This window comes from Macrosteles quadrilineatus, unplaced genomic scaffold (assembly GCF_028750875.1).
Source record: "Macrosteles quadrilineatus isolate MER2022 unplaced genomic scaffold, UCM_ALF_1.0 Scaffold_1__1_contigs__length_201487025, whole genome shotgun sequence".
Classification (NCBI taxonomy): domain Eukaryota; kingdom Metazoa; phylum Arthropoda; class Insecta; order Hemiptera; family Cicadellidae; genus Macrosteles; species Macrosteles quadrilineatus.
In genome coordinates, this window is record NW_026542594.1 from 94,284,836 (window position 1) to 94,304,611 (window position 19,776).

At 40.0% G+C, this 19,776-nt stretch overlaps 1 protein-coding gene across 4 annotated transcripts in view; it reads left to right on the forward strand.

Moving 5' to 3' along the window:
• Nucleotides 1–19,776, forward strand: part of LOC128989179 (kelch-like protein 26) — a 138,981-nt gene that overhangs the window by 112,614 nt on the left and 6,591 nt on the right. For all 4 annotated transcript variants that reach the window (XM_054411075.1, XM_054411244.1, XM_054411187.1 and 1 more), the window contains one exon: nt 12,879–12,987. In XM_054411075.1, the coding sequence (XP_054267050.1) occupies nt 12,879–12,987 (109 nt within the window). The remainder of the gene's footprint in view (nt 1–12,878; nt 12,988–19,776) is intronic.

The window sequence follows — 19,776 nt, forward strand, 5'->3', positions numbered from 1 at the left end:
TGTCCAAATTTCATAACCTCCAACGGAACAGTCTGGGCCAGAAGTCTCTACAGGGGTTGCCACAGTCAGATAGCAGGCACCGTTCGCCAGCGCTCAACTACTGATTATACGTGCATTTTAATGATTGAAGAACACTCAGCTGTGTGACTCAAATATGTGTTAGCACACAATGTGCAAATCAAATTTACATTTTTATATTTTTAATAGCTTTAATTCACTGAGTTTCTTAACTGTTCCGTCTCTCAATTAAAGCCACTACAAATATCGTAAGAGATTTTTTTTACCGATGAAAAATTTTAAAACATATAAATATATTTTATAAGTATATTTTCTAATAGCTGTTAAAATTTCATGATGATTACATCAGTAGTTTTTTTTTTGTTATGGCACGGCAACCTCTGCAGCTACTTCTGGCAGAGACTGTACCGTTGGAGCTTATGAAACTTGGAGGTTATGAACCGCTCTGTTTATTTGATATTTAAACGTTGGAGTTTGTGAAATTTGGACATTGTGAATCGGTGATTATTTGAAAGTTATAGTTTTGGAGTTTATGAAATTTGGAGGTTATGAAACGCACTGTTTATTTAATATATTAACGTTGGAGTTTGTGAAATTTGGACATTGTGAAACTGTGCTTATTTGAAAGTTATAGTTTTGGAGTTTATGAAGTTTGGAGGTTATGAAACGCACTGTTTATTTAATATTTTAGATATGAACCTCACCCAAAAAAAACATAGTAAAGGCTAAAACTATATAAATGGCCGTTAGTGTGATAATTTGCATTTTATTACATCATCAAAATACAATTAGTAGGCTATTGCGCAATCATAATTTGTCATGTTATTAACATTGGCTTAGTAATAAAAACTGTAAGTTAAAAATCACAGCTTACTCGAACAAAAAAAAATACTAAACACTGTAAAGCAATAAATTATGTAAAGAGCAGATTAATAGAAATTCTAGTACGTACTGCTAGTCATACGCTACTGCTACATGCTTTTTCAGGACAGAAGAATGTTGTGTAAATTCCGTATTTTACCGGGAATTTTCAATTTGCCACGACTGCGCATGAAGATGACATTTCCGTGACCACAGGAGACGACGATGATGTCCAAACAGCCGAGAGATTTGTTAGTGATTTGCCGCAATCCCACATGACGACGATGACGTATCTGTGACTGCGGGAGCAGACGATGACAATTCCGTGACCGCGGGAGACGACGATGACGTTTCCGTGTCCGCGGGAGACGACGATGACGTTCCCGTGACCGCGGGAGCAGACGAAGACGTTTCCGTGTCCGCGGGAGAAGACAATGACGTTTCCGTGACCGCGGGTGACGACGATGACGTTTCCGTGACCGCGGGTGACGACGATGACGTTTCCGTGACCGCGGGAGCAGACGATGACGTTTTCATGACCGCGGTTGACGACGATGACATTACCGTGACCGTGGGAGACGACGATGACGTTTCCGTGACTGCGGGAGATGACGATGTAGTTTCCGTGACCGCGGAAGAGGATTATAATGTTTCTGTTACCGCTGAAAAATATCAGAATTTGGTCACAACCACGAAAGACAGTGGTGATGTTTCTGTTACTGAGTGAGATATTCAGGATTTTTCAGTTATCGCAGAAAACGATGATAGTGTCTCTACGACAGTGTTAGATGATCACGATATAACCTCGAGTTTGGCTTGACCAAAAATTTCAAAATGGTACAATTCTAGAAAGTTTTATTTTTATATTTTCTAATATCTTCATTTACCTTTAACGTGGTATTTATTTAATGTGTTTAGAAGAGGTTAAAAATTAAATTGGCTACGTGAAATTTTTGTAATTTCTACAATAATTATTTCTGTAGGTCACTTGAGAAACAACCTATAACTCCAAAATTACATACTTATGAAAGTACATAAAGACAGGGGTTGGTGTAGTAATCATTACAGAAAATCTGGTAAAATTGAAATCATCAGTATTAAGAATATATTTTTCAGGTGTGTGTACAGAGATTCAAAAAATTTTGGTATCGACATATCACTATTTTTAAGAAGTTATTGATAAATTACAGGTGTAAGGATTAGTTTTTAATTTTCGGATTATTTAATCAGTAATATATCAAAATAGAATACTTGTGTCAGGCAATATTACAGTAATCATAAATTTAGTTTCTTTAACTGAGAATGCTCTTTCCGATAACTAAAATAGCGACCTGTGTTAGCGCTAAAACAGCATTGCGAGAGTTGGCGCAAAACATGTTGGAAATTTTAGTATAAAAAGTATGAACTGAACTACCTGGATTTTTTTTTACTCATGAATTATTCATGAATTTTTTCTGGTTGGCTTGGTGGACACCCTGTAATGGCCCATCTCCCAATCTTGTTCCAGTCTCTTTCTGATGTTTGGCATACATCCGAACATTTCCCTTTCTGTCTCATCTGCTTCTTGCTCATAGCGCATTTGCCACTCATCTAATGTCTCCTCTCTTCTGGCATTCTTGCTTTCCGACTTAGTCCAACCTTGTCTTCCAAAATCCTAATCATTTCTTCAGTGAGGCTCAATCTGCTCATTGGTATGGCCTCTCGCCCACTTTAAGATTTTGGTCGTACGACACTTTGTTGTATGATATTCTTATCGTATGTGTGGTCCTCGCCCACTTTACGACACTTTATCGGATAAATGACCAGTTGCTCGGTAGCTCTGGAAGAGTGAGTGAGTGTTGCACAATATCTTAAAACAGTGGTTCTGTATCAAATTGTAAAACAATGAATCTGTTACATGTTGTTGCAATGTGGCTGCAGAGTGGCCAATGTAGGCCTACAGCATTAAAGAAATAATTCTTTTTATGTGTAGATTATTTCTTAAGTTAATGTATCTAGACATTTTCAAATTATATGAAAGTCCATGCCTTTTACAAGTTTTTAAATTTACCATAACTATCATAGGTTTTTGGGATAGTCTGGTGAAAAGTTTTTATGTTCCAATTTTTTGGATTCGTTTTTAAATATTACTGATTTAATTTTATTAATATAATCTGCGAAAAGTAATATTTAGGTATTAGTTAAACTATTTCACACAATATAATTAATAATAATGATTATAAAATATTAAATAATAACCAAACTTGCATTGTTTCAATAATTATTTTGGTATATTTACTTATAAGTGATGCAGTATATAATCATAAAGAAAAAATATGTACAAATTGTAAAAAATAAATAGGAAGATCAAAATCACGCAAAATAATGGTTGAAAAACAAGCGATATATCAAACATTATAATAAAAAACTATGAATGAATTGTACAAAGTATTTATTTACGATAAGAAATATTCAAGAGAATGGTAAAAAAAGGCAGAACCAACTATAACTAATAACAACTATAATAATGAAGAAGTATGAGTTCATTGTAAAAAGTATATATAGGACTACTGGGGAGAATGCACGACATTAGACAAAAATCTTATTGTGGGCGAGCGCCCATTTGATCGTGTACGCCACTGCGAGTTAGACAGTCGTGGATCACAGTTGCAGTGGACGACTGCACCACGACAGTTTGTCGTAGTCGTGAGACATAGTTGGGAAAGTTAGTCAAAATTTCTAACTAGTTAGAAGTTAGAAGTTAGTCCCATAAAATGTAACTGATAGAAGTTACAAGTTAGTTGGATTAAAAAGTAACCGATAGAAGTTATTAGTTAGTTGAAAAACTAACTGATAGAAAATAAGTTAGTTTTCGACATTTGTAGAAGATAGCTGTTTGTTGGACGGTTGTTTTAAAGGATTTCATATGTAATGAAATAATGACACATCTTGGTTACTAATTATTGTGTTTTAATTAAATATTAATTAAACATCGTCACATTTACATTACATGTAATGTAAAAACATTCATTACTACAACATAATTTACTTGAAATGCCTATTAAACTTTAAAAGAAGTTGTTTTTCAAAATTGGTGTCGCTGATTCTTCCTCCTCTGTTACTCTGTTAGTGATGACTAGGCTTGCCACTCTGAACAGGCGTTCGCAGTGAACAAAGTTGTTTTTTAATTTGTAGATTTATATTTGTAGTTATCTTTATATTTGTAGTTTATAGTGTATTTGTTTCATGACTAGTGAATATTTTGTTAGTAAATTTATGTAAATTTATAACTAAATAATGATTTACACATTAGTTTGCCGTGAATGAATACTGAAGCAATGTCAGTGTGGTAGTCAGGTACACATCGGCAAAGTTGCAGATTCGCACAAGCTCCCGCCCGGCTGGGAAATATCGTACAAACACCAGGCCCGCTACCAGTCACGGGAGAAATTTTTGTCTACAAAATATAAATCTGTTTAAAAACCACCTTTGTTCGCATTATAAAATCTGTCATATTGGTGTTATTTCTTGTGTCACGGCAAACACGATGGTATTTTTAACGTAATTTTTAGTGTCTTATTAACGATGTTACCATACGTTTTAAAAATTAACAGCAGCATAAAAACTTTTGTTACTAAAATTTTTTAAATGCATGAAAATGTTAACAATGAACCTACCAATAAGCCATACAAATTTCAGAAAGATTGGCTCAGTGGTTTGTTTACAAATAAATTTTAAACTTCAGTATTAGTGCAGAGTTTCTTAAAAACCAGTACTTTTTAGGATCTTTCAACTATATACATTTTTCTGGTAAACAGAATTTTTTTAATTGACACCACGTAAAATGTATTTAAACCACCTTATAGTTAATTTTTGTTTGAACAAAATCGGATAATTCATCTCAGATATATTTAGGCTCAAACTCGAGTGCACATATTTATTTCCCCGACAAAGGTGATACAAAAACTTGTCATCACTCTGTTTTCAATAGTTCAAAAGACAAAAACAAATAGTGATAATCTCACCTTTCCTGACATAAACATTACTTTCGATACACAAACATAAGTTACAACTGAAGTTCCCGGTTAGGTAAAAACACAGTTTGTTGATGTTCAATTAGCTAAATTTTACACTAAAATTCATTGTACAACAATTAATGGACAGCAATTAATGAAATATCAGATAATTTTTTAAAGTCTGATGAAGTAGTTTTTCTAGTGTGATAAAAGTATAGTTTACTACTAAATTTAAAAGTGACCTATTTGTGGCAAGATAAAGTTTCAAAGAGCATGGGAAACACATTGAGAAATACACTATAACTGTACTAAAAAATAAAAATTATATTCATTAAAAAAATATATAGGCCCATTCCACTTCAAGTTGAAAACGAGACCATCATACTTTTTCTCTATCTACCTCGAAGCACTTGTGACAGATGCTTTAATTATTTTTGTTTTGGATACAAACACAATAAACATTTTAACGCGTTTCCACCCTTTTCATTTTTTCAACTTGTTGAAATTATGTCACTTAAGATTGGTCACTTGATATCACACTCGCCCGCCATTGCAAACAAATATTATTAATCTACTCCTACTTAATTAAAACTGTTCACCTTAATAACTTATGTATTTAAAATATTTAACTATCACTAAAATATATATAACGACAAGACAACTAAGAAACTAACAAAAAATTAACACCTGTCACGGTCAAATAATGAACATCGACTGAAGTGAAGACATTGTTTTGACACTTGAGATTACATATCAATCGCCAAACAAACTTTCCCCCTTCCCACCCTTCGGTGCTTGGGGTATTGTTATTGGCTGCCATTGGCTCGCCCCCCGGGTCCGCTGCATACCAAAGCGACTGGACTTTGACTTTCTCTTTCCCCTACCCCCACGTTGTTTGTCACAAGGGCGCTGACCTCTCACGTACGCACGCAACACGCAACCCTCACTGAACACGTAAAATAAATAACCCGCACTGGAAATACTTTCGCCTGACCAGAAAACTAACGATTTAAAACTAGCGAATATATTATCTATTTGTTGTCTATTAAACTAACTGAGTAGAAGTAATTTCCAGCTCTTTTTAAAAACAAACTAATAAAATAGAAGTTTGTCAAAAAAATGAACGAATAGCGCTATTAGTTAGAATTTCTATTCGTTATTCCCAAATATGTCGTGAGATTATCGTGTAGTGGGCGAGCGCTCATAAGATCCAATGGTTCACTATTGGAATGTTGTCGTTCCGACACACTGTCGTACGACTGAAATCGTATAGTGGGTGAGGGGCCTATGGCTCCAGTCAAAATCCTAATCGTATCATGCGATGTGATACTGTGTTGTATGATTTCCCTACATTCAAAAAATCTCTTCTTTGCATACTCAAAGTAGGGATGGACGAGATTGGATTTTTAGTTCGAGACGAGACGAGACGAGATTTTTTATTTCTCATAAAATTTCGAGACGAGATCGAGACGGGATTTCCCTTCTCATACACAATGGGAAATGCACGTTCGGAATTTTTACCTGATTTTGTAACATTGTTAGATGACTGTTTAAATACAAAAATAATGATAATAGGCAAGAATATTTACAATCTTTTATTAAAAAACATCAGCATAACATTTTTTTAATAATTACGCCTAACTTATTAAAAATGCCTACGATTAGGAAACATAGTGATATCAGTTAGGATAGGATAATAGGATAATATAGTTAGGATAATATTTACATTTAAAGAATTAATTAAATAAGAACGCCTTCGCAAAGGAAACGCAACTACAACACGCTCCTGTATTGCGGGTATTGCATTGACTTTCTGCAGGCGTTTTTAATTTTTTTTTTTTTTTTTTATTCTTGTCTCGATAAAAATCTCGGCCAAAAAGAAATCTCGTCTCGTGTAACGAGATTTATAATTTCCCAAAAATTTCCCGAAATTTCGAGACTTGACCATCTCTAGATTCCTTTTCAATCTTATCTTCCTATCATCCTTACCCCCAGAACTCGCATCCGTAAAGCATTGCTGGCTAAACACCCTTTGTCATCAAATGCTTCCCAGTCATTCCTCTATTGGCTCTGGCCTGTCCTGCTAATTTCGTGAAGACTCCTTTTAATTTTTGCACATTTCCTTGATATGTTTTTTCATAAGTCTTTACCTACAGTCACTCCTTAATGAAGCCTGACGACATATCCTGTTTAAGCCTGATAAAGATTCCTGTTTAAAACAACAATGGTGTTTTCCAAAATTGCTTAGCCCCACCCTCCAATATACCCCCGTGCGGTACCGGGTTAGAATAGCACCGCAGCCTTCTCGGGCTTGTCGTAAGAGGCGACTAAAAGTGTGACCGACGAACTCACTGGGAGTCCCTGGGAGTGCCCCTGTTGTGTTGCAGGGGTTGATGTGTGCTCTGCACTGCCGATGGGTATTCTTAGAGGGTCGTCAGGTATCCGGTGCTGGGCAAACGGAGGTCAGGCCCCGGGGAACTGGGGTAGGTGTTTTTGTCCCCGAGGGTATACCCGTTCCTGACTAATTCCGGGCCGCTCCTTGCCGCACGATGCGCTGGAATAAACACGATGGCTTTAAATAAAACCCCTCAAAACACATTTTTGATCAAGAGCTCAAATGAGCCAGAAAAGACGTTGGAAGTGGAGCGGAACGCTTTTGTCCGTAGCTCCTAGGTTCAGCGGTCGCCACCACTGAAAAACGTGAGGACATCTCCCCCACCTGCCACCTTCAAATGCACTAAGGAGTTCCCCCATTTAGGAGCTCCTTTGGCAAGTGGAGCTGGGAACGGTGCGCAAAACGTCGGAGGTGCAGGTGTCGAGTTGGAGTTGCCAGCAACTCCCCAGGCGATCAGTTCTGCTGTAGGGATGCCGGAGGAGCCATTCAAAGCACCGTTGAGGTCGGAAGGCTCTGAGATGGTGCTTTTGCGTCAGGAATATCTTGACGCAGAGAGTGACATTGAAACCCGGCTCCAAGACATGGAAGATACGATCAAGGCTATGCTGGACACCTTCCGGACCCAGAAAGCCGTAAATCAAGTGGTCATAAACGGCATGGCCAAACTGGAGGATGACCTTGGCTTCGTTTTTGCCTGCGGGGTGGTGAGCAAGGCAGCCATGGAGAAGATTGCCAAGAAGGTTGTGTCTCTGTCTGACGAAAGAACACTGCCTTCTAAGAAACGTAAAAGGCCTTCCACATCGGACAGTCCTAAAAAAAGAGAAGAAGGCGTCCAGACCAAAAGGACCACGGTAAAGGCCAAGGCGAATCAGACTGACCTATTGTCTGCTGTGCCCATATCCTTTTCGGGCATAGCTGCAGCTCCTGTAAAGAACCAACAGCCACAACTACCTACGACCCCCCTCCAGGGAAGTTCCCGAAAGGGGTCAGTTGTAGAGACACCTGGGGCTGCGTGGGAAAAACGCCGTTCCCGAAAGGAGAAGAGGCAATCGAGGCGGGTGGAGGTCGCCTCCATAAAGAATGTGGCAGTGAAGGCACAGCCGACCGGCTTGGCCCAAACAGGGCCCGGCTCGGTCTCTGCTCTGAAAAAGTCCCGGCCGAAAAAGCCCAGGACGGAGGCAATCCTGGTCAAGCCCTCAGGGGGGAGATCTTTCGCCGAGGTCTTGGGTGCAATTAAGGCCAAGGCTAAGCCAGAGCAGACCGATACGGTTGTACGGTCAATTAGACGAACCCGGGACGGGGACGTTCTCCTTGAACTAGGTAAGTCAAAAGACAAAGCAGCCTTTACTGCCGAACTGAAGGCAGCTGTTGAAGGCCAGGGCACCGTCCGTGCTCTTGAACCAAAGACATCAGTCGAGGTTCGAGACATTGATTGTGTGTCGACGGAGGTTGATGTTGTTGAGGCCCTGAAGAAGGCTGTCCCCGAGCTTGGCGGGCAAACGGCTTTGTTAAGGTGTGGCTCACAAAACCGAACAGTAGTCAGCAGCGGATGGCGGTCGCCGAAATGGCAGACGCACATGCCACTAAGGTGCTGGCACTCCAGCATCTGAGAGTCGGCTGGTTCAACTGCAGGCTCAGACGGAGAGTGGAAGTGAAGAGGTGTTTTAAACGCCTCTGTTTCGGCCATTCCTCCCGAAACTGCAAGGGACACGACCGAAGCAAGAACTGCCTTCGGTGCGGGGAGGTCGGTCACGTCCGTAAGGACTGCCAAGTCGAGTCCTGTTTCCTTTGCAAAGAAAATGGGCTCGCTGACAAACACTTGAAGCATATAGCTGGGTCTGGACAGTGTAGTGTATTCAAATCTGCACTACAGCAAGCGAAAGCCCTTTCACGAAGATAAGAATCCTTCAGTGCAATCTTGAGCGATCCAGGTCGGCTGACGCACTTCTATGTCAGCTTGCCCTAGAACACGATGTCGACGTGCTCTTAGTCAGCGAACAGTACCAGTACCGTGATAGGGACCCATCTTTTTGGTTCCCTGATAGTCTTGGTACTGCTGCATTCTGGGCGCGTAATGCAGCGAAAGTACAAGTACGGGGTCACGCGAAGGGCCGAGGTTTCGTTTGGGTTCGGTGCTGGGATGTCACTTACTTTAGTGTCTACCTCACTCTCAACGAGGCCATCTGTGAATTTCGTGAGAAGATAGACCACCGTAGGAAGATAGATTTCGTAGGAAGAGAGCTTGCGCAATACCACAGGACACGTCGTCGTGGGTGGGGATTTTAATGCTAGGGCTGTCGAGTGGGGAATGATCCTCATCAATTCCCGGGGCAAGTACATTCTGGACTTTGCTGCCAGAGCCGGACTCGTTGTCGTCAACGAGGGAAACACGCCAACTTTCCGGCGCCCTGGAATGCGGGGAACGATCCCAGACATAACCCTTGCATCTGAGTCCCTTTTGCCAAGGATCAGAGCCTGGAGAGTCCTGGAGGATTACACGGGCAGTGACCACCAGTACATTATTTTTGATGTCCTGGATGGTCATCAGAGACAAGTAGCCGCGTTTCGTCAAGTGCCCGTTCGATGGAATATTAAAAAATTGGACGTGGCAAAATTCAATGAAGCCATCTTACGAGGAACACCGGTGGTTCCCCCCGCAACTAGGATGGCTCACACAGAGGTGTTAGTTACATCCATGATGGGACTAATCGTCTCGGCTTGCGATGAGTCTATGCCTCGCAGGAGATCCCGGTGCAATAAGCGACCTGTGTACTGGTGGAATGCCGAGATTGCGGAATTGCGTCGGTCAGCATTGAGAGCCAGAAGACTTGCTACCAGGGCCAGAGAACCTGTAGACAGACGTCGTAAGTCGGATGCCTACAGAGTGGCTAGGAGGTCTCTTCGTCAAGCCATCAACCGGAGTAAACGCAGTTGCTAGGAGACATTAAGGGACGATATCGATTCCAATCCGTGGGGCTTGGGTTACAAACTTGTAAACAAGAAACTTGGCACCCGCTCTCCACCTTCCGTCATGGATGGGGCTACTATGGAGAGGATAGTCGAGTCCCTTTTCCCGGCTCACGCGTTGCGCCCACTGCGGGATTTTGGAAGGGTGGATGACGTACCACTTTTCAGTCTTGGAGAGGTGGAGGCGGCCGTCCTATCCCTGAAGAACAATATAGCTCCTGGACCCGATGGGGTACCCGGCGAAGTCCTCAAAAAGATTTTGACTATTAACCCCTTGATCCTTTTGCGCATGTACAACGCCTGCCTAGTCGAAGGAGTTTTCCCCTCGTGCTGGAAAACAGCTAGGCTTGTGCTTGTTGGGAAGGGAAAGGGAGACCCAGACCTGCCATCCTCTTACAGACCTCTGTGTATGTTGGATACGGCTGGTAAAGTCCTCGAGAAGTTGATCCGTTCCCGACTGAATTCAGCCGTGGTCGCTGCGGGGGACCTGTCCCCTCGCCAGTATGGATTCAGGATGGGGCGATCTACGGTTGAGGCTGTTGAAGAGGTGAAGCAAGCCGTGATGAGAGCTGAGGATTTTAACCACTACTCTCGAAGGGTTGTGCTGTTCGTAACTCTCGATGTGCGAAACGCATTTAATTCGGCGAGGTGGTGCAATATGCTGGATGCTCTGGAGAACACCTTCCACGTCCCGGCATACCTTATGCGTATCATAGAGGATTATCTCCGGTTCCGCCTCCTCATGTATGACACTACAGAGGGCCCACGGATGATGAGTGTCACTTCCGGTGCTGCCCAAGGTTCCATACTCGGCCCAGACCTCTGGAATGTCGCGTACAACAGCCTCCTGAGGTCTGAAATGCCTGAGGAAACTGTTTTGGTTTGGGTACACGGACGACTTTGCAGTTTTGATAGCTGCACGTAGTGTTGAGCTGGCTCAGCTAAAGCTGAACTGAGTTATGCGTACTATAAACGCATGGATGACAGACCACGGTCTCTCGCTTGCTTTGAGCAAAACTGAGATCGTGATATTAACAAAACGGATTGACACCATCGTGCCGTTGAGGGTAGGGGCCTTCGAAGTCCAGACCGTTCGTTATGCCAAGTACCTTGGGATTATGGTGGACAGCAAGCTTAGCTGGCGGGATCAGATTTTCCGTACGGCGGACAAGGCCGCTAGGGTGGCCTCCTCTCTGAGCCGGTTGATGGCCAATGTCGGAGGCCCTCGGTCCAGCCGTAGAAGGCTGTTAATGTCTTCTGTCCAGTCCGTACTCTTGTACGGTGCTGAGGTGTGGGCAGACGCTCTAAATAAGGAGGTATACAGGATGCGACTCGCCCGAGTGCAGCGTCAGGCAGCACTAAGAGTTGCATCCGCCTACCGAACAGTGTCCGAACCCGCCGTCCTGGTGGTTGCTGGAGTCAATCCCGTCAAACTTTTGGCGGCGGAGAGAAAAGCAATTTATCAGCGCCGTGGGGAGGACCAGGCACGAACAGAGGAACGCACCCTCACCTACCAGCTGTGGCAGGAGAGCTGGGAACAGGAGACTCGGGGACGCTGGACCAGGCGACTGATACAGCAAGTCCAACCTTGGGTTAATCGGCGGTGCGGAGAGGTGGACTTCTACCTCACCCAATTTCTACCGGGTCACGGCTTTTTCCGGTCGTACCTGTTCAGGATGGCCAAAGCCGTGTCACCCAATTGCATATACTGCCCAGGCATTCCCGATGACGTGGAACATACCTTTTTCCACTGCCAGCGTTGGGAAAGGCCCCGCCTGCGGTGTAGGTCATAAAGTATCTGAATGCCAAAAACGGTGAGAGCCCTGAGGGCTTAGGTCACATGTTGGCCTGACTTGTAATTTATTTATTTATTTATTTATTTATTATTAAAATTAATAATAAATTGTAGTAATTGTAAGTAATGTGACAAACAATTCCAGGTCTGTGTCCAACAGAGTAGAGGGGGTTTTTTAGTGAGTAGTCTGTGGTAGATTCAGGAGTCTCACCACTACAGGCTGGCTACCTGTGTGCGTAAAAGCATTTTCCCTCCTCTCCCTAAAAAAAAAAAAACCTCCAATATAATCAAATACTCTTTAGGAGATGAAAAACATGTTTAAAACTAATATAAATAACTTCTGATCATTATTCTTGTGCACCTATCATAAATAATCATACAGAAGAATGCAGGTGCTATTCCTTACAATACATAAAATTGGATACAAAATTATTGTTACTTCGATATTGATACCCTCCACTCATTAAATAATATCCTGTTATTTAGTTTCAGTGAATCAAAGATCTGAAAATCACAACAAATAAAGTAACTGCTGTACTGTCATAGCATCTGCGTGGTACACAGAAACATTTAATGTTTCTCAATCAATGTTTCTGTGTGCCACTTAAAAATGCCATCATGGCAAAACATGTAGAAGATAAAAAAAAAACACACTTTTTTAACTGCAAGACGAGGTATTTTTTAATTTAGTCTATACACATTGATTTATTGCTTTATTAAAAAAAAAATCATGAAAAGTTATCGTTCCGTTCAACTGGCTTTCACTGCTCTGAAAGTGATCCTAGTAAAGATATGTTAAAGACTAATTTGAGGTGACACATTCTAATTGCATTGTTTGTAATTCCAGATCACTCATGTACCAACGCCTCGTTACCATGCCGGAATAGTCACAGTGAAAAACCTCATATACTTCATCGGAGGTTTCCACAGCGATGCAATGTTTGACAGGGCCACTGGTAAGTCGCCAACTGGTTACTATGCCAATAATACAAACCTCATATACTTAATCGGAGGGTTTCACAGCAATGCAATGTTTGACAGGGCCACTGGTAAGTCGCCAACTGGTTACTATGCCAATAATACAAACCTCATATACTTCATCGGAGGGTTCCACAGCGATGCAATGTTTGACAGGGCCACTGGTAAGTCGCCAACTGGTTACTATGCCGATAATACAAACCTTATATACTTAATCGGAGGGTTTCACAGCAATGCAATGTTTGACAGGGCCACTGGTAAGTTGCCAACTGGTTACTATGCCAATAACACAAACCTAATATACTTAATCGGAGGGTTTCACAGCAATGCAAAGTTTGACAGGGCCACTGGTAAGTCGCCAACTGGTTACTATGCCAATAATACAAACCGCATATACTTCATCGGAGGGTTCCACAGCGATGCAATGTTTGACAGGGCCTTTGGTAAGTCGCCAACTGGTTACTATGCCAATAATACAAACCTAATATCAGGGTGTCTACCAACCGGGAAAACCGGGAATTGTACTTAAATTTTTACTGGCCATGAAATGTATGGGAATTGTCCTTAAATGCCAGACAATGTCCTTAAATTTTTAATGGGCCATAATTTTATTGATCGCTAGTTGGTTAGGAGCACATAAAAGGTTTATCAGATGTTTGTTTACATTTTCATAATTTATTACTAGAGTAATTATGCAATAAAAATCCCATTAACAATCTCAAACCCATTAATATTTTATCACGACAATCAAGTGTCAAGTCAAGTACTTCCAAGAACTGTTGACTCAGCAGCTAGCTCATAAAAGTTGTATCACTTTTATTCCTTTACAACTTCTTTTTAGCGAATTTCCCATATAGGGAATAAGCTATTACCATAGGTCTCATGGTAAGACCTAGACCCGGGACCGATTTACTTTTTCGTTTTGAGGTCCCCAGAGGCCAAAAACACCATCCGTTCAAATTCATATATATGTGTCCTTTAGCGCGATAACTCGAGCAAAATTGATCCGATTTTGATGAAATTTGGTACAAACGTGTAAACCTACATTTATTTGAACGAGTTCGCAAACCAGCATAATCGGACCATGGGATCAGGGGTTTATGGGACGTTTTATGGGGTAAAAATGGGTTTTTCTCATTTTTGACCCTAAAAACTTTAAATTTCTAAATTTCTCTCTAGACCATTTTGAAGAGCTTAAAAAAACAATTAATTTAGTATATTGAAGTTTTTTTTAATGTTCATTGACTACGGAGAAAATTTATAAAATTGTAAATTTAAAATTCCCATGTTATTCTTATGGAGAATAAATAAACTGTTCTAGTTTGCTTGTTTATGGATATATTTTAATCAAATTTGGCAATTTGGCTTATTTCATACTAAGCTATAAATATTTCAATTGAAAAAACACACCTCAACATCTTCCCCGTAGCAGCAAACCTAACTACTCACTAAAATTAATGTTATTTAAATAGGAAATAAATCTGTAAATTTATAGGGAATATTTTAGTAGAAATCAAGCCGGGTAAATGGAAATTCGCTTAGTATGCAGGCTTGCTGCGACGGGGGTATTTATTACTAGGGTAAGTATTATTATATCCCAAACCTATTTTATCGTGAAAATAATAGCTTTATAATGGCTGTTAAATTTCACTTCTTACTTGTACTTTCGGCTTGAAGATTCAATTTGCCGCGGCCAGTGCCTAGTGCCATAAAACTGTTTATGGTTTCATATTAAACATGTAAATAATCTACAGTCTTATTTTGTAAGTTAACCCCTTTTTTATGGACATTTTATCTTTCAATTGACAAAACCACAACCAATGTTGTTTGCATTAATGTTTTATCACTATGTAGGCCTGCTTGGTTTCAAATTATGTCATTGCATTTTCTGTATCTTTGTCTTATATTGTTGGCTATTCAGGTTTCAATGTTTTTTGTTTCCCATATATTTATTTATTGAGTTGTATGCTTTAAGCAATCAAAATCTTATGAACTAGAATGATGATTGTAACTTTGCTGCTATTATAACCTCATTGTTTGTTACTCAGTTTATAGGCCCTCCTAAATAATTAGGTTTAGGCCTGGGTATTTTGATTCTTGAAAGAGCTGTAAAATATATTAAGAAAATGTAATTGAGCCTATAAGATAAACAACTAATGATTGCTATGTGTCGATATTAACTTTACAAATGAAAATACATTAATCTTACTCTGTGCTTATTGCTTATTAATATCCGCTTACCATACCTTGATTTTGTACTAAGAATTGAGTAACAATATGCATTAAAGATTTTTTTTCAAAAGTAGTCGAGAACCTAACGTTGTGCCAGGGCAAATCATGCCAAATTAATCCGCCTGGATCGGATAAGCTATGTTATGAAGTTTACGTGACGGATGGAGATATTTGTCGCTATCGCAGGAGACAATGATTGCGTTTCTCTGTTACACTATAAAAGCTTCACCTAAAGTATAGGTAGGCCTATGTTTGTTTACTTTCAATAAATTTCTATTTTGTAATTTTTAACTCTTATCTATTATTATTTACTTTTCTCTCTGGTACAACTACAGTGAATAACAAGATTAATACAGTTTGACAAATCAGGAAAATTATTCGGTAGGCCTAATGACACCGACAAAGGTTACGGCAAAGTGTCCTTAAATGTACGGGAATTGTCCATGAAATTTTTATCCAGAATGTAGTAGACACCCTGTAATATACTTAATCGGAGGGTTTCACAGCAATGCAATGTTTGACAGGGACACTGGTAAGTCACCTGGTTATTGTATGTCAATAATACAAGGGCTGTTCAGAAACAAAGGAACATTTCTTTCTGACGCCGCTAGGGTGCGCCGATCTCGTACTTTTTTGTGTGTGCACACTCGGCAACTCAGTCGGTGTCCAGCCAGCTGTGATGACGGGAACATCCCTGCGTTTTTCACAATTTCAACTGAAGTGTGCGCTGTACTTAAACTTAAAACTAATAGACATTCATCACTAAGTGTGAAGTTTACGGAAACAACGTAATGAATTAAAGTTTTTTGCGGAAATTTTCAAGACGTTGAAAGACGTTCATGACAAAGCAAAGAGCGGACGCCCAAAGCGAAAGCACTGTATCATGAATCGGTGGTTTTCGTGAACCTTTTCATCAACTTTAGGAACCAGTTCCATCAGTCAGAATGCTCAGGCATCCGCTTTTCGCTTTGTCATGAACATCAGTTCGGACATTATTAAACTGAATGCACCATTTTCGCACAGATTAAGTTTACAAAGCTTGTTGGGGAGGTTGTGGCAGGTCGTATGTCAATGGCCACATTGTTTTGGTTTTACAAAACAAAAAATAAATAGAAAGATAGCCTACTTATAAAAGCCTACATATAAATTCTGTATCTAATCAGTTACTAGCCTAGTTTGGCTCAACTAACTAATTTCTACATTATTGTAAATTATGAATAAATACCACAAACCTTCTGGAATATATTATTAATATAAATTGGTAGAGAAGCGGATAAAGGAATGGTATTTGTTTGATAAAATTGTCTATCCAGGTCATTAAAACATGTTAAAAAATCTGAATTTATAATGGACCGAATTGGTGGGCAAAAGCGATCGTTTGCAGCAAAAACGGTGATTAAAACTAAAATATTAAAGTACATAAGAAATTACAAACAAACTAAATAATGATAATATATATTTTTCAACCGAAATCATAAATAATGAGAAATAATTAAGAAACAATACCATAAAACGTTGCAGACTGAAAATTGGGTTCAAATCAAAAAGGTGGATGACGTCAGAGCTCAGACTCTAAAGAGATCTAAAATGTAGAGTTTAGACCAAATATTGGGAATAGTTTTCAATCATTTTGCTACAAAACTAGAAAATGTCCACGCCGCAGCAAACCTGCAGACTTAGATAATTTCCATCTACCTGGCTGGAATTCCACGAAATTATTCCCTTAAAATTATCAGGTTTATTTTCTATTTAAATATTATCAATTTTGATGAGTACAGTAGACTCTCGCTCATCCGGACTAATGTGGCGGACGTCCGGTCCGGATTACGAAAAATCCGGAATATCGAGAGTCGAGCAAATACACAGTACTGTATATAGCCGTTTTTTTCAATTTAGTTCCAGGTCCACAGTAATGATAGCCGGTCATATGCACTTCCACCGGTAATAATCTTTACGGCTGAATTTTGTTCCAGGTCCACAGTAATGATAGCCCGGGGGATATGCACTTCCACCGGTAATAATCTTTACGGCCGAATTTTGTTCCAGGTCCACAGTAATGATAGCCCGGGGGATATTCACTTCCACCGGTAATAATCTTTTCGGCCGAATTTTGTTCCAGGTCCACAGTAATGATAGCCCGGGCATATGCACTTTCACCGGTAATAATTTTTACCGCCGTGTTATCCAATTTTTTTTCATTATTCAAGGTAGTCTCTGTCCCGTTTCGCTTGGATAATCGGACTTCTACTGTACTGTGCCGCTAAAAAAATCACGATTGCTGATCGGGACTACCGGGAGTCCGGACAAGGCTGATCCGGATGAGCGAGAGTCTACTGTAGGTTTGCTGCTACATGGAAGAAAATTGGTTTTTTCATTGAAATAGCCTATTGTTAGCTTAGTATGAAGTAAACAAAATTTCATAAAAATATGTCCTCAGACAAGCAAGCTACAACAGTTTATTTATTCTCCATAAGAATAACATGGTAATTTTAAATTTACACTTTTTTGGGATTTTTCCCGTAACCGTTGGACATACAACAATGCTTCAATATATTAAATTATTTGTTATTTTAGCTCTACAAAATGGTTTGGAAAGAAATTGCAAAATCTTATGTTTACAGGGTGAAAAATGGGAAAAACCCATTTTTACCCCATAAACCTCTGTTCCCATCATATGGTTTGACAGCTCCTTTTAAGTAAAGTTAAATAATGTTTACATTCGGGCTAGTGACATCATTATTTTAAATTTATAATCCTTACCTCTCTGTTCTAATATTCGTGCAGTATTTAATATGTTTGAACCAGCTGTGTGGAATTGTGAAATCAAAATTTATTTGACAGTTAGTTCTGCTTGTTTACACATTTAAACTTTGTAGGTTTGTTCTTTGTTACCATGGATACCATCAATCAATATTTACTTTAAAATCTCTCACCTCAAATTTTTTAAAGACCACGGGGCAGAGCCCTAGGACAATATTGAAGCGGGAATAGTTCAAAGTTAACTTAGCCTATATCTTTGTAAATTTATCTCTTAACACAAAAGATTAATGATGTTTTTTAGAAGGCAGAGGATATGCGTCCGGTAACCGGGCGTGGATTAGGCGTCCGGCAGTTACTGTCATAACCTAACCTAACTAAACAAACTGGCTGATAATGAAAAATTCGATTGAAGGTTAAATTCTGTTCATAAAATAAAATTATAAATGCCTGAAATTTTTATAAAAGATGTACAGTTAAGAAGAAATGTCATTCTAAGCAAAATCTTTGACAAAAAGTTAGTGTTACCGAAGGGATTTGATCTAGATACCTCTTGTACATCAGCCGGGTATTCTATCCACTACACCACAAACACCGATGGCTGTACATCGTATCGTTGTGGTAATGGTGTTCCGGGCCCCCACAACCCGATTATGTCACTGCCGGACGCCTAATCCACGTTCGGTTACTGGATGCGTATCCTCTGCGTTTTTAGAAATGTTACCTTAATTCTAGAGGTGGGCCGATACCGATACTCGATACCAAAATACTCGTTGATACTTGCCTGTTTTGGGTTCGATACCGATACTGACACTGAACGGTACGAATCGGTGCGGATTAAGTCAGTTCAGAGCGGGTAAATTGCCGTTGAGAATCCTAGCTGTTTGCCTACTTATAAGAGACAACCTCATTGGCTAGTTTTTAACTCCAGGGATGATATTTGGTTTGCTTGATCATCACCACTGCGAGTGCTAGTGGCCTTGCCATTTTGATAGACACAACCTCATTGGCTAGTTTTTCATCCAGAGACAATGTTCGGCCAATGACGTGTAATGTTACAGCGACGTGGATACTTGGTTTGGTTGATCAACACTGCGAGCGCTAGCGTCCTTGGCATTTTAATAGACACGATCTCCTTGGCTCACCTACTGCCCTGCGACGATGATCAACCAATCACCAATGTTTTAGCGACATTGAAACTTGGATTGATGTTGAACGCCGCACCGAGTGCTAGTGTCTTTACTAACTTATTAAAACCTTTCTCATTGGCTGGTTTTGTATCAGAGGACGACAATAAACCAATCACGGTTAGCGTTTTAGAGATGCAGTAGTCCTGTTATATGCACGATCGCGGTGTTGCAAATACGTTACAGTGTATGTCGTGTGATCCGTTTGTTGACTGTTGAGGTTATGTTATTGACGTTATTGTTATTTCACACTAGCTGTGTACCCGTTCTACGCACGGGGATCTTATAGTAGTCAGTTGAAACTTTATTATATAAAGTATCAACTTAACATATTATATAAGGTATCAAGGATCGTCGTCGAATAGGTTGTCATGAATAATTGGGTAGGCCTACGTACCCAAGATACAGTCTATGGGCTTATTGGCTGTATGGTCCAGCGATTGCAGCTCATAGCGGTGATTAGAAACCGAAAGTGACACGTTGGAAAAGCGAGTTTAGCATCTTCACTTTACACTTCACACAACCGCCATTAAAACACTGTCAATGAGTGAAAACCTTATTAGTAAGCTATTGGCGACGATGATTGTATAA